The following is a 13,124-nucleotide window of genomic DNA, read 5'->3' as shown; positions in this document are numbered from 1 at the left end:
TTGGTTGCAATGCCCTGTTCAATTCATCGGACAGCCTATGGCTCTGTGCACTGCCCAACAATAAGTTGAATCCCTTTCCTCCTCTGGCCTCCGAAACCTACTAAAAGAAATTTGCCCAAATGCAATGAAGTTGATTTGATTTTCTCACACCTGAAATGTCAATCTCACAAGCAGCAGACTCAAACTCAGAACCTGTCAATACATCAGCTATCATAGGCCAGAGATGAAACACCCAATAGACACCAAATATTTGTATGGAAACAAAGAACAAAAGAAAAGTTGGCCCCCAAGGATATATCCCATAGCACTCACAAAAACATGCTTCCATATTACAAAGTGGCAAATGTTGCTGGCGATTCTAATGATGGACAGCCAGCGCCACCTCTTAATGAGAAGAAAAGAAGAGAAAGAACCAAAATATCAGAGATACAAATTTCACTTCTAATGCTTCAATTTGTCCAAGGTATTAGCCATCTAGAGCATTTTCGTGCTCAGTCTCCTTCACCGGTTTTGGATCATTCTCTTCCTTAATTATGTCTGAGCTCTCTTCAGCAGCTGGTGTCCCATCATTACAACCAGCAGTCTGTGGGTTCTTGAACACTTCATTATTTTCTAGTTCAGCTAATTTCTCTTTTGACTCTCCCTTGAGCAGCTCGAGAACTTCAAGCATGGTAGGTCTTTTCTCAGGCCGATTATCAGCACATAGGAGTGCGACAAGGACAAGCCTTTTCAACTCCTCTTCCACATACTTCCCATTCAGCCTTGGATCTGCCACTTCACTGAACTTCCCTTCACAAGCTAGTGGCAGAGCCCATTCTGCAATTGAGCGTTTTGATGTTGCATTCAGTTTCTCAAGAGGTTTCCTGCCACTGGCAAGCTCCAGCAAAAGAATGCCAAAGCTGTAAACATCACAACTCTCTGAGGCTTTTCCTAACATAGCATATTCAGGGGCAAGGTAGCCAAGGGTACCCTTTACTCGAGTAGTCACATGCGTTGCACCATCAGGAATAAACTTCGCAAACCCAAAATCAGCAACCTGAGGCTGGAAATCTGAATCTAGCAACACATTACTAGCTTTGATGTCCCTATGAATTATGTGTGGGGTTGAATGATGGTGAAGATAGCTGAAGTAGTCAAGTGAAAGAGGTGGAGGTTAGCATTCATGTCAGAATAGGTCACAATAGGAAAGAAAATTGGGTCCAACACTTACACAATTCCCTCAGCAGAGCTAATTGCAATTTTCATCCTTCTGGTCCACTCAAGATTGCAGTCAGTTGAATGCTGGCCATGAAGATGTGACAGCAAACTCAAATTTGGCATGTAGTCATATACAATCAGACGTTCTTGCCCTTCAGCACAGTAGCCACGTAAACTCAGTAGATTCTTGTGTCGAACTCTTGCCAATATCTCAACCTCAACTGAAAATTCCACTTCTGCTTTGTTGCTCCACACCTTCAATCTCTTCACTGCTATCTGCAAGTGTATAACTTTCAGGTGAGAATGCGACTGGAAGAAAAATAAAGCAGCAGAAAATCTTCAAGAAGGTTCATTTAATTAAAACAAAAATACATATGGAATTCCAAAAGTATTATCCGAATGGCTGCATATACCATGAACATAGAAACAATCCTATGAGCATGTATGTGTTTAGAGAAAGTGAGATGCTGTTTAGAAGACAATAGAAGCCCTAAAATTCAGTCAAATACTGTAGTAACCATTCAACAATTGATGAAACACTCCCAGAAATTGGATGCAACAATGCTCGCTGGGTTTAGAGAACAGGTATGGTACAGCATAGACCGCCTTTTCAACTTTCCAGTAGCAAATGAACAAGAATCTAGCAAAGCCCAATCCTAGTCAGTCATGATCTATCATTATATGTTATTTTATACTGCTATCAATGCAAATCCCATCCTACAGAAATCTGACATGAAGAGCTAGATCTTGTAACATATAAGATAAACAGATGCCTTTGATGCTGCTAAAGTTCTAAATATAAGGGATTTGACTAAACTGTGAAGAAAACAAAAATGGAAAGATATGATAACATCAACAAACTTCAAAATAACCCATGATGATATACCTAAGTTCTAACTCTGACTTCGACTTTTTAGGGTCTCTGGCACAACAGGTACTAGCAACCATACATATCACCCACATTTTGGATCCTAAATGTTTTATACTCTTTAAATTGCCACATCACCCACATTTTTTCACCATGAAGGCAAACGAAGCTAGCATTTACAGATTCGTAATTGATAGCACGGGCAGAACATGATGAATTTTTAATTTTTGCCATCATCCTCTTTTGATCTTGACTTTCTAATCCCCAGTGAGTGCACTTGTGAGTTGAACCTCTAAGACAACCTCCTAAGTATATATCTCAACAACAGAAGGAAGCTTTACTCTTCAAAAATCTTTGACTACTTATGTCAAACCAGCCAAAAACTTAAGAACTACCATTCTATTTTATTTTTTTGCTTCTGCATTTCACTAGTGTCAGTAGATATGAGTTGAACATAATCCAAGTCTTTATACACTTCAACTCAAACAAACTTTGTAACTGTCTTATCGTTCTGTTGTAACCCAAAAAATTCATGTGACATATATCATACCCTTGAATCAAAATTATTTTAATACAAGAAGTAATCCCAAAATCTGTTGACAAGTATCAAAGTTATGACTTAATGTAACATATTTAAATAAAAGAAAGAAAAACTGAAACTAACCAAAAAAAACATGGAAAGGTCAATGGGGCAGAGATTTGAGATCGCCATATGACTTAATAATACTAAGGAAGTCGATCACATTTCTTCTCGACATTTGTGTGTTTGTTCCCCAAAACTAACCAAAAAAAACATGGACAGGTCAATGAGGCTGAGATTTGAGATTACCATACGACTTAATAATACTGATGAGGTCAATTACATTTCATCTAGACATTTGTGTTTGTTCCCCCATCTTTACAATATATCAATAGGTCCATTTGTCTCAGCTGTTCCATTGCACTTATGAAGGGGTATTAAGTGGTGTTGTTCCACAACATTCTTATTTGGGGTTTGTTGTGGCTTTATATTCAAGTTGGCCCTTTCACCTATTGTTGAACAGTTTTAGGTTGGAAGTTCAACACACCTGACCTTCTAACCAATCCTATTGGAAAGAACTCCTGCACCATTACTTCAACAGAGTGACACTTGTCTGCATGGTTACATGAGATTCGTATAAATATTGACCATGAAAAATAACAGTAGCCATGCCAGGAAACTAGATCGATTTTCACAAACAGTAAACTAGATGCAAACTACAGTATAATGCACACTAGAACGTTCAATATTACAGAAGTTTTTGTTAGATCAACATCTGAACCCATTAGTTCAAATTCCGCAAGAATATCGATCATACATAAGGAAACATGGAGACCATAAAAGGTGAAACTATGTATGATCAACCAATCTTGCAAAACTCAAAAATTAGAAAACATAAGAGGCCAAAATAATAATTAACTTGCTTCTTGAACGAAACCCCAAAAAGGAAAAATAATTCATACTTGTGATCCATCCCATAGCTGACCCCAATAGACACTGCCAAATCCCCCTTCTCCAAGCTTGTTATCATAATTAAAATTATTTGTAGCTGAGTGCAATTCTTTCAATGAAAAAACCCTCCATGTCGGCTGCTTCTTTCCTTTCTCTTTCCTGTAGAATCATATAACTTTAGACATTAACCCCACCGACAGACACACATAACAACATAACCAAAGTCAATTTAAAATTAAAAACAAAAACACTCAATTTGACTGATAAAAGACCTTATTTATAGGATGAAGATCAACATATCCTGGTTAATTTGATTCCGAAGTATGAAAATTTTAAGCTTAAATGAAAAGCAGGTAGCTCTATGATGCTCAATAAGTATTTCCTTTCTCAAATCACAATACCAAAAGGACAGGAAGCTCAAAACTTCAGACAACAGTAAAAACAACCAAAGGCAATGAAATTCTAATCAAGACCCAGATGATAGCTTCAAAAACTAAACAAAACCCAGATTTCTTAAACCCTGACCATTCCTGAAATACTCAAAATTCAATAAAAAAATCCAAAGAAAGTTTCCAGAAGAAAAACTTTTAAAGCAAAACTAAACAAATAAAACAGTAAAGATAAATGGTAAATCAGTGATAAACTTACCGATCCACACCTTTCCCACAACAAATTATAGAACAAAACGCCATTAGGAAACCAAACTAAAAAACCAACTCGTTCTTTTCTTCTTTCTTTTCCTTCAATGAAAACCAGTTTCTCTCTCTCTCTCGCTCTCTATTTCGTTTCTTTGTTGTCCTACTTCACTTTCTCTTTCTAAGCAGCAGATTCTGATGAGATGCCAAACGTAACGCTTTTGTGCACAAACCTGCTCCAAAAAACATACTTTCTTTCTGGGTTTTCTTCAATTATTACTTTTCTTTTTGGGGTTTTGCTTTTGCTTACAAGAGAATGTTGCAGTCTCAGTTAAAAAAAGGTTAAAAAAAGAAAAAAAAAAAAAAGGAAAGAAGAAGATGAAATTGAGAGGAGGAAGAGTATAAGGCAAGGCTTATTGTAGTAACCTGATGCCCTTTTTCTTTTTGTGTGTGTGTGTGTGTGTGGGCGCTTTGTGGGATGGTTGATGGTTGCTGCTGCTGCAGCGGCTGGTTTGTCATTGGGTCTAGCTGTTGTCAATTTTCAAATTTGCAGCCACATGGGTCCCCATTTTCTACCCATTTGTTTCATTTTATTTTATACTCATCCTTGTCTGTCTTTTTACATGGATATTTTTTTAATATTTTTGTTTACTTTATAGTTTTACTTATTTACGCAACTCGGACATAGATGGGTGTCGGATATGGATATGTGTTCGATAATACGAATTAATTTTTTTAGCTTTAAAACCAAATATTTTTAAAAAATATTTTTAATTTATTTGGACAAATATAAGATAGTGCTAAATCTTTTTAAATTTAAGGTAATGAAGCATTGTGAGTTTTGTTATAGTTTAGTTAGAGATATTAGTGGTGTCTCATAGATTAGGCCTCCATCATTTCAGGTTGGTCTCAAATTTTAATTTAGGATCTTCCTACTAATAGACTCCAACTTTATGTTATAATATATATATATATATATATATATATTATTAATAATACATATTGAAAATGCATAGTCTTAAGTTAATTTTGTTGCACTGAAAATAATATCGGAAATTAAAGAAAAAAATTTTAATTCTAACAATGGTAGTTGGAATTGGATTTACAGAAGGAAGCTATATTTTTCCATCAATTAACATTCTTGAAGAAATTGTACCCAAATTCTTGTAGAATCATGGAAAAAGATTTTAATTAACTAAATTAATAATGCATTAGATAAAATAAGAGTAGCCTTGCAAATTGAACAATATTGCATAAAAGAGTTCAAAGGATTTATTTATTTAATCCTCCCCTCGTCAAACAAGTAAACATCAAGTGAGATCATTGTGCTCTTTAACATATTATAAATATACCAAAAAAAAATTATATTTCCATGGAGATTAAAAGGGAATCAAACATGGAAAATAAATATTTTTTATTATTTGTAATTTGGCCTACTCATTAAAAAATAACCAAAGATAGACTCACCATTTCGAAATTTTATTTACAGATTGCATATTTAAAAATACAAAAACTCCTAATAATTAACTACGAATCTTCAAAAATAATTAACATAAATTTTCGGTAAAATTTGTAAGGGACATATACCTTGTTTAAACGTACCTTACATACGTTAATTATATTGGACACGTTTAAGATATAAATAAATTTTAATTCATTTAATTTCGTATCTTCTCGTATCATATCTAAAATTATTAAATCTAAGTGTATGTATTTAAAAAAATAATTATCATTAACGGGAGATTAAACTTTTAGTTATATTACGTCCAAAAAATAAATGCAATAATAAATGTTGGATAAGATCTCAATAATTACATAATAATTGTTTTGGGAGGTGCATCACAATCATTATATGTATCTATATTTGTGTCAATGGTCTTTCTTTAACTTAGGTTGGTGAAAATTTAAGTGTAATGATAGGTAAAATCTAGCTCTCTATTAAAAGCTAAAAGAGCATTAAAACTTTGTTATATAACCAACAAACCAAATGTCATCAAATTATGTAATTCTTCCTTCCTCACTACTGGTCCTCCTTCCTCAACATCACTTGCTTTCTCTTTAGGTATACTTATACATCACTTTTATCTTTCTTGTTTGTTGCTTTTTTCCCCCATTAATAATGGACTTTATTGATGCACATTGAAAAGTTGCTATAAGAAGTGGGGCGATTAACCACTTAAGAGGTTGGGGTTTCCATTTGCAGTAAATAAGTAAACGGTTGATAGAACATTGTTAAGAATCAAACACAATATTTGACTTATTACTTGATGCATGATCTTTTTATTTAAAAAATAAGATTTAAATTTTTCTTTTTTTAATTATAAAAAAAAAATTGTTATTAAGAATCAAGAAATACTAACTTAATGTAGTAGGTACATAAGGTTGTAGGTCTATCAAGATCATGTAGGGCGCTCATTTTGAATAATATAGAAATTCAAGATAAAAATAATGACGATGAAAGCTAGATAAATGACTATTTTTATAAATACGATGACAGTTTAAAATAAATGTAAATAACTCAAATCACTTTTCATTTCTTTTCAAAATTTTTATTAAAATCTATACATAATTTTAAATTTTATTAGACGTCAATGAATACTTTATAATCAAATATTTTATATTAATTGATTCACTTAAATAAAATTAAAATTTATTATAATTAAATTTATATAAAATTAGTATTCATCACAAATTTATGATAAAATATTATATCTCAAATAACTTTCCCTAAAAAATCCAATTGTACCTCCCAACTCTTTTTAATTTTCTTGCAGCCTTTGTGACCTGAGACCCATTGCTTCCTTTTCAACAATAATCAATGTTAAATCATCAATCAATAAGCCATTGTGTCTCTTTCACAATGGGCAGGTCACAGTCGCATATCAAGCAGGTAAATTGCCCCTCCATCAGTGACAGACAGCAACATCTGAATTGTATAATCCGCAGCCTTTTTCTGTTCAACGAAGCTTCAGTTTTTTAACCTGGTGTGGAGGCCCATGTTCATCTAGTTTCTGTGTGGTGTCACACCAACAAAACTTCTACTCTACCAAACAAAGTGGCAGCAGTAACTTACTGTAAAATTTCTGTATCCATTTGACAATTTAACACAATATAAAACACCCACCATGGTAGGAATTTCTTGGGTTTTCCCCTAAGTTCAACAAATGATGGAACACGAGATGATAAAAATCTTTTAAAATATTCACAGTTGAATTAGGAAGGACTGATGATCAGGGTTCGGCCCTCTTCATGGTCTGGCTGTCTCTATGCACGTGACAGCAACTAACTATGAATGAAGATATGCAAATTTCAACACGCCATTGAAAAATTGCAGCAGAAGTTGTAGCTATACACAACTTGAGAATAATTGTTCTGTTTGCAATTATTTAATTCAATTTTTTTTCTAAATTAATTAAAAAATTCGAGACAGAGACTAGTGGTTCTAATCTAGAAGTTACGTGATCATAACATGTTGCAAAAATCACTAAAATTGATAATTTTATAAAATTATATTAGTTTTGGTATTTGAAATGTCAAGTTAAACAAGATTTCTTATGTACTTAAGGGAGGATAAATATTTTCAAAATCACCAAAAACAACCACTAGTGTTCAAACAATTCCTTCGTGATAGTTTGTTTGATATCTTGGGTTCAATATGCTTGAAGGCTATGACCAGATATTCTCCTTTTGCACTACAAGCCAATATGCTTTAGTTGGTAGGCCTACCAATGATTGACATAAGAAGAGGAAAGCAATAGCTTATAGCTTTATGGAGTTCTACAAGACAAACCTGAAGAGGCTTCTGCCCTTAGATTATCTGTGTTTGTCAGTCCAAACAGATAGACAAGGAGTAAAAGGAAATGGGATATGAAATCTACAAGCATGATAACTAACTCCTGAAACATGATAAATGCAAAAATGTGAAGAAGTTGTTTTGTAGTTCAAGAGAGAAGCAATGGTGTCAGAAATCAGAATCATTTGCTTGTTTCTTTGAAGTCTTTTCTTCATTCTTTCAATTACCCCAATTTGCATGTCGTCTGCACTGATTGTATGCTAATTTTGTCATTGAATGCTGATATTATATGCTACCAAAGTTTTGCTCATAAATTAACTTATTTGGTCCAGCTACCTGTGGACCATCTATTGGCAGGTATAGCCAAAAGAAAGGGTCCTTTGTTAGCTCTGTTAATTAACAGTAAATTAAGACCTTAGCTTCAGCAATTGATATTTATCATATAAAATAACTGGTAGTTCTTACAAGCTGGACTCCTTTGCAACTTATTGGAGATTAGACTGCTCATAAAAGAGTTTTGTTGGGATAACTGCAGTTGAACTGTACTGCACTTTCAGTTGGGGAGATGCAGGGAGTGCCCTCAAAAGGCCAATGCATGACCAATAGATTATAATGTAAAGAACAAGAAAAGACCAAAAATTATAGTGTCAGAACCTTTACTTCTATCTTGGCTTTCAGTTTTGTCTTATTCTTGTAGAATCTGAAGTCATATATGCAACAGGTAAAAGGCTTAATCACTTAAGATTTTCTTAGCATAACTCAGCTCACAGCCTCATATAGAAGAAAACAACTAGAAGATAGGCAGTCTAGTGCTAATTGAATTAAGATATGTGCAAATATAATGATGACTACTTCAATCAAGAAGATAGGCAGATTTCTGGCTGTTGAGGTTTATTAATTAAATGCTCTACAAGCTTTATCTGCAGTAGGGAGAGAGGGTAGGACTATTTCCCTCAACAAAACAACCATTGATTCATTTATGAGGCCAACTAGGATGTACAAAGAACTGTGATTTACAAGCCTTCTTTTCCCTTACAGAAACAGCAAAATGAACAAAAGTAATGCTGTTAACTGAAAGAATCTAACAGAAACTGAAGTCTTATGAACTGCTTCAGATGATACATTTGTTGTTCTTGTCATATCTTCTTCATTCATGGTGGATAAGTGCTGCACTGTCCTTGCTGAACCAGGCTTAGGTGAATCACATAAACCAATGCCTGTATCAAAGGATGTATCCAAGGCATCTTCAAGACCACTATTTGCATTATAACATAATCCTGAATTGTTGTTAAGCTTAAGCTTTCTTCTCATCTTCCAAACCATTTGTCTTCCAAATGGAACTGGTCCAGTCAAGTAATTATCATTCAGCCTTAGTTCACTAACATGCTTCAAGTCTCTAAAGTTGCTTGGAATTGAACCATTGAAGCGGTTTCCATCAAGGTAAACGACCCGAAGGTTCGGTAACTGGCCTATTGACTCAGGGATCGGACCATGTAAATTCATGTTTGATAAAACTAGGATCATTAAACCCTTCATTCCATCAAAGCAATCACTGGGAATGGCTGTTGATCCCATTTGATTGCCTTTGAGAATCAAAGCTTGGAGGGAAGTTAAGCTTCTTAGTGATATAGGAAATGGGCCAGACAAGCGATTGTAGCTCATATCCATAAGCATGAGGTCCTTTAGCCCACCAACTGCATCGGGTATTGAGCCAGTTAGACGATTATGGCTAAAATCCATTTTAACTAAAGACTGGCATGACCCAAGGCTTGGTGGGATTGGACCCATTAGAAGATTTTGGCTAAGGTCCAAAACATTCAAAACTGGGAAGCTAAAACCAGGAATTGAAGCGGTGAACTTGTTCCCACTCAAATCCAACGACCTTAGGCCAGTGATCCGGCCTAATGAAACTGGAATCGAACCATTGAGATTGTTCTTGTGAAGATCAAGAACCCTTAAACGAGTAAGGTTTCCTAGTTCACTAGGAATGGGACCAACATGCCCATTTTCCCTAAGGACTAGAGTTTGCAACGTGGAACCCAGCTTGCCCAAAAACGTTGGAATCGGCTGAGGATTGTAACTGAAACAACGGTATAAAAACAGTGTCCTGATATGAGGAAGCTTGGTAATGGACTCTGAAATGTATGACTTCTTCTGGTCACAAGTAGGGAAAGCCGTGTCATCCGACAACGCCCCGAAAGACAGGGAGACAACGTGGTAGACGTTATCTTTGTCGGGCATGCACTCGATACCATGCCAACGCCCCCGGCACACATCTGGGATGCTCGTGGCCCAATCATTCCCCGTGGCTCGCATTATATCATAGACCGCCTCCTGCTCACGGGGGTTGGTCCGAGCCCCATCCTTGTTCATTGAAAACCCCGTCTGAGGCCCGTCGATGAGGGTGGATGGCACGCCTGAATCCGACATGATGACTGTGAAAGGCCTGGCGAGTTGGAAAGAAGATACGAAGATGAGGAAAAGGATACGTATGGAGGGGAAATGTGGAGCCATTTTTTGGGGGAGTGAGTGAAATGGTGGGCTTGGGACTTTGATATAGGGATGAGGGGCAAAAGAGGCGTTAAATGAGAGGGGTCAGGTTGCTAAGAAGAGGTTGGTGAATAGAATGAAGCAAAGATAATAATGGGTTCACGAGATATGAGGGGAGACGAATTTAATTTGTGAAGGGAATTTTTGCATTAATGTGTTTCACGAGAGTTTTGCCCCCTAGCTTGGGACTTGGGATCCACTCATCTGGCCGCCTGACTACACTAGAACTAAATTGGGTCGGATTCGGGCAGGCTGCCGTGTCATGGCCACACGTTACGCATACAATAATAGACACTGGGCCATTTTATCGTTCATTCTCAAGAATGTTACTTATTAAATGTTAAAATATAAAAAAATATATAAAAATATTTATTACATCCAATTAAGTATTTATATTTTTATTCTAAATCAATTAAGTTATAATGATTAACGGTGACCTAATTTATATTTATCTAAATATCACATATTATTACATGCCACGTGATAATGCTAATATGCCATGATGAATAAAAATATAAGATGCTAATGTGACATGATAACACAGTACAATGTGAGTCATGAGATAGATAAAAAATATTTTAATTAATTATTATTAATTAATTATTAATTATAAAAATTTATTTGATTTAAAAAAATATTAATAATAAAAAAAGAAGAACTTATTTAAATTTTCTTATAAAATTCAAAAATTATAGATTTTTATTTTTATATATTGAAACCTGTACTAATACAATAAAAACTTCATCTAAATACTTTTAGTATTTATTTTTTATTTTTTCTTAAATAAAATACAATAAAAATAAAAAACAAATAGTAAAAACATCAACTAAGTAATTTATGAAAATAATTTCTTGGGCAGAAATGGGCCTTAAATTCATTATCCAAGCCCATCTTGCGAAATATAGGGAGTTTATATTTTTCGTATACGCTTAGCCCAACAAAGTGGGCCTAATAAACTACTATGCGACAAGCAATTAAAACCCAAAGCTAATGCTCTGAGCATTTGAAATCCACAAAAAAAAAAAAAAAACGGTTAAAATGAGAAAAACAATTTGAATTCAGGACATAAATCCTAGTTTGCACTCCTATGTATATGATTTCTTAGTCTTTTATTTAATTTTTATGTAATGTTAAAACCAAATTGGTATTCGCCAAGTCTAATTCAGTAAATGACTTTACATATTAGTATGGATGGTTTTAATAAACAAAAGAAAATAAGAAATGCATCCTAATATACCCTACCATTAGAGAAAAGAAGGCTGCAAACACCCATTTTTTTTTATGCTTTTTTGGCCAAAGGCTGCAAAGAATTGGCTGTGCAGAATATATCTCTGTCAATCCATTTACCTATTGAGGAGGAAATACTGTGATATTGTCTATCACCATTCCTAAGATCATGGGGAGAGATTGGAGCAGAAATGTCCTCCTTATGGCTTAATCTCGATTGATTTAGTCATTGGCTTCATATCTTCGATTTCAGTATCGAGCAGGAGAAAATCATTTTTGCAGATCAAGGAATGAGCATGAGAAGAGATATAGAAGAATTATTTCAAGAAGATTATACATTGTAGTAACCAAAACGACTGAGAAGGGCATCATTCCCCAATGTGAAACATTAAAAACAGTTGCACAACAAGGCATAGTTTGGTAGGGTGCTAGGATTCAGAATGACATTCGAAACATGAACATGTACAATACATGCTTATATAGGAGAAAATGGGTGTTAGCATACCTATAAATATATCAGCAAGTGAAGAACGAAGAATGAGCATAAAATTATTGTCCTCGTTGTTAATCAAACTGATGCAGGGTTACTCTCTGTCAGAAACCTTAGTCCTTTTACTAGTTGCTTTCATCTTCATATTACTAGCAGTTATAAGTTTATAACCACAGAAAGGCATTTCACTTAGTTTCCCAAACCTTTGCTCATAGAAGTGCCACAGCTCTGCCCTGATCACATATTGTCAAAGGAGAAAATTCAATTACTAAGAAACTTGTCAAAAAGTGTGCAAGAGGAAAGTTGTAAGATCACCTACCAATATGCCAAGAACTGAAATGGAGCATATTTTGCATAGATAACCTCAACATCCCTTCCAACAGTCTTCATAGTAGAACGTTTTGAATGAACCTGCACTTGCAAAAAACTATCAGAAAAAGCAGAAAAACCTTCAAGATACATTGCTTATGGAATAAATGAATAAGTTACCTGCTTTAAATGCCTGATAGTTTCAGAATCAGCTGGAATCACATGGTAAAATCCCATGCACATGAGCACATTAGCACATGTGAAAGGACCAAATCCATCAATTTGTCGCAGCTGTTCAGTTAGCTTGTTATAACTAGACAAGCTTATTTCCTTGCAACCTTCTTCCAGTTGCATTAGTTGAATACTGCCTTGGACAATTCCCTGTGCAAGTTTTAATATTCGATTTGCTCTATAGCCAAGATTGCAGCGTTTTGCAAGAAAACTTTCATCAAGATTAGCTAGTTCTTCAGGACTGGGGAAGCTGCCCATTCCTTTGTAGGCATGGGGTTCATCTAATTCCTGGGAAGGCTGAAGATCTGACTCGGAATGATCAGCTTTTGCCTCCGCAAACTTGCTTTCTAACC

General features: G+C 34.9%; 3 protein-coding genes across 3 annotated transcripts in view; all 3 read right to left on the bottom strand.

The window, feature by feature from the left end:
• Window positions 1-120: 120 nt before the first annotated feature.
• Window positions 121-4,654, bottom strand: LOC110427227 (PTI1-like tyrosine-protein kinase At3g15890). Its single transcript, XM_021442700.2, has 4 exons — window positions 4,185-4,654; window positions 3,548-3,695; window positions 1,211-1,473; window positions 121-1,124 (listed from the first exon to the last, which is right to left on the bottom strand). Exons 1-4 carry the CDS (start codon window positions 4,226-4,228, stop codon window positions 467-469), a joined length of 1,113 nt encoding a protein of 370 aa, XP_021298375.1. The 5' UTR covers window positions 4,229-4,654; the 3' UTR covers window positions 121-466.
• Window positions 4,655-8,911: 4,257 nt separating this feature from the next.
• Window positions 8,912-10,550, bottom strand: TMM (Leucine-rich repeat (LRR) family protein). The gene has a single exon (XM_021442673.1). The coding sequence runs from the start codon at window positions 10,476-10,478 to the stop codon at window positions 8,997-8,999; it is 1,482 nt and encodes a 493-aa protein (XP_021298348.1). The 5' UTR covers window positions 10,479-10,550; the 3' UTR covers window positions 8,912-8,996.
• A 1,476-nt stretch (window positions 10,551-12,026) lies between these two features.
• Window positions 12,027-13,124, bottom strand: part of LOC110427320 (uncharacterized) — a 1,972-nt gene continuing 874 nt past the window's right edge. The window contains exons 2-4 of the mRNA XM_089785435.1: window positions 12,721-13,124; window positions 12,551-12,642; window positions 12,027-12,464 (exon numbers count right to left, since the gene is read on the bottom strand). The exon at window positions 12,721-13,124 is cut by the window's right edge and continues 161 nt beyond it. Of these exons, the coding sequence (XP_089641561.1) occupies window positions 12,326-12,464; window positions 12,551-12,642; window positions 12,721-13,124 (635 nt within the window). The 3' untranslated portion in view covers window positions 12,027-12,325. The remainder of the gene's footprint in view (window positions 12,465-12,550; window positions 12,643-12,720) is intronic.

The sequence above is a fragment of the Theobroma umbraticum genome, unplaced genomic scaffold (genome assembly GCF_002168275.2).
Source record: "Theobroma umbraticum cultivar Fairchild unplaced genomic scaffold, ASM216827v3 scaffold_228.0, whole genome shotgun sequence".
Taxonomy (NCBI): Eukaryota; Viridiplantae; Streptophyta; class Magnoliopsida; order Malvales; family Malvaceae; genus Theobroma; species Theobroma umbraticum.
This window is presented reverse-complemented; position numbering and strand designations above follow the sequence as displayed.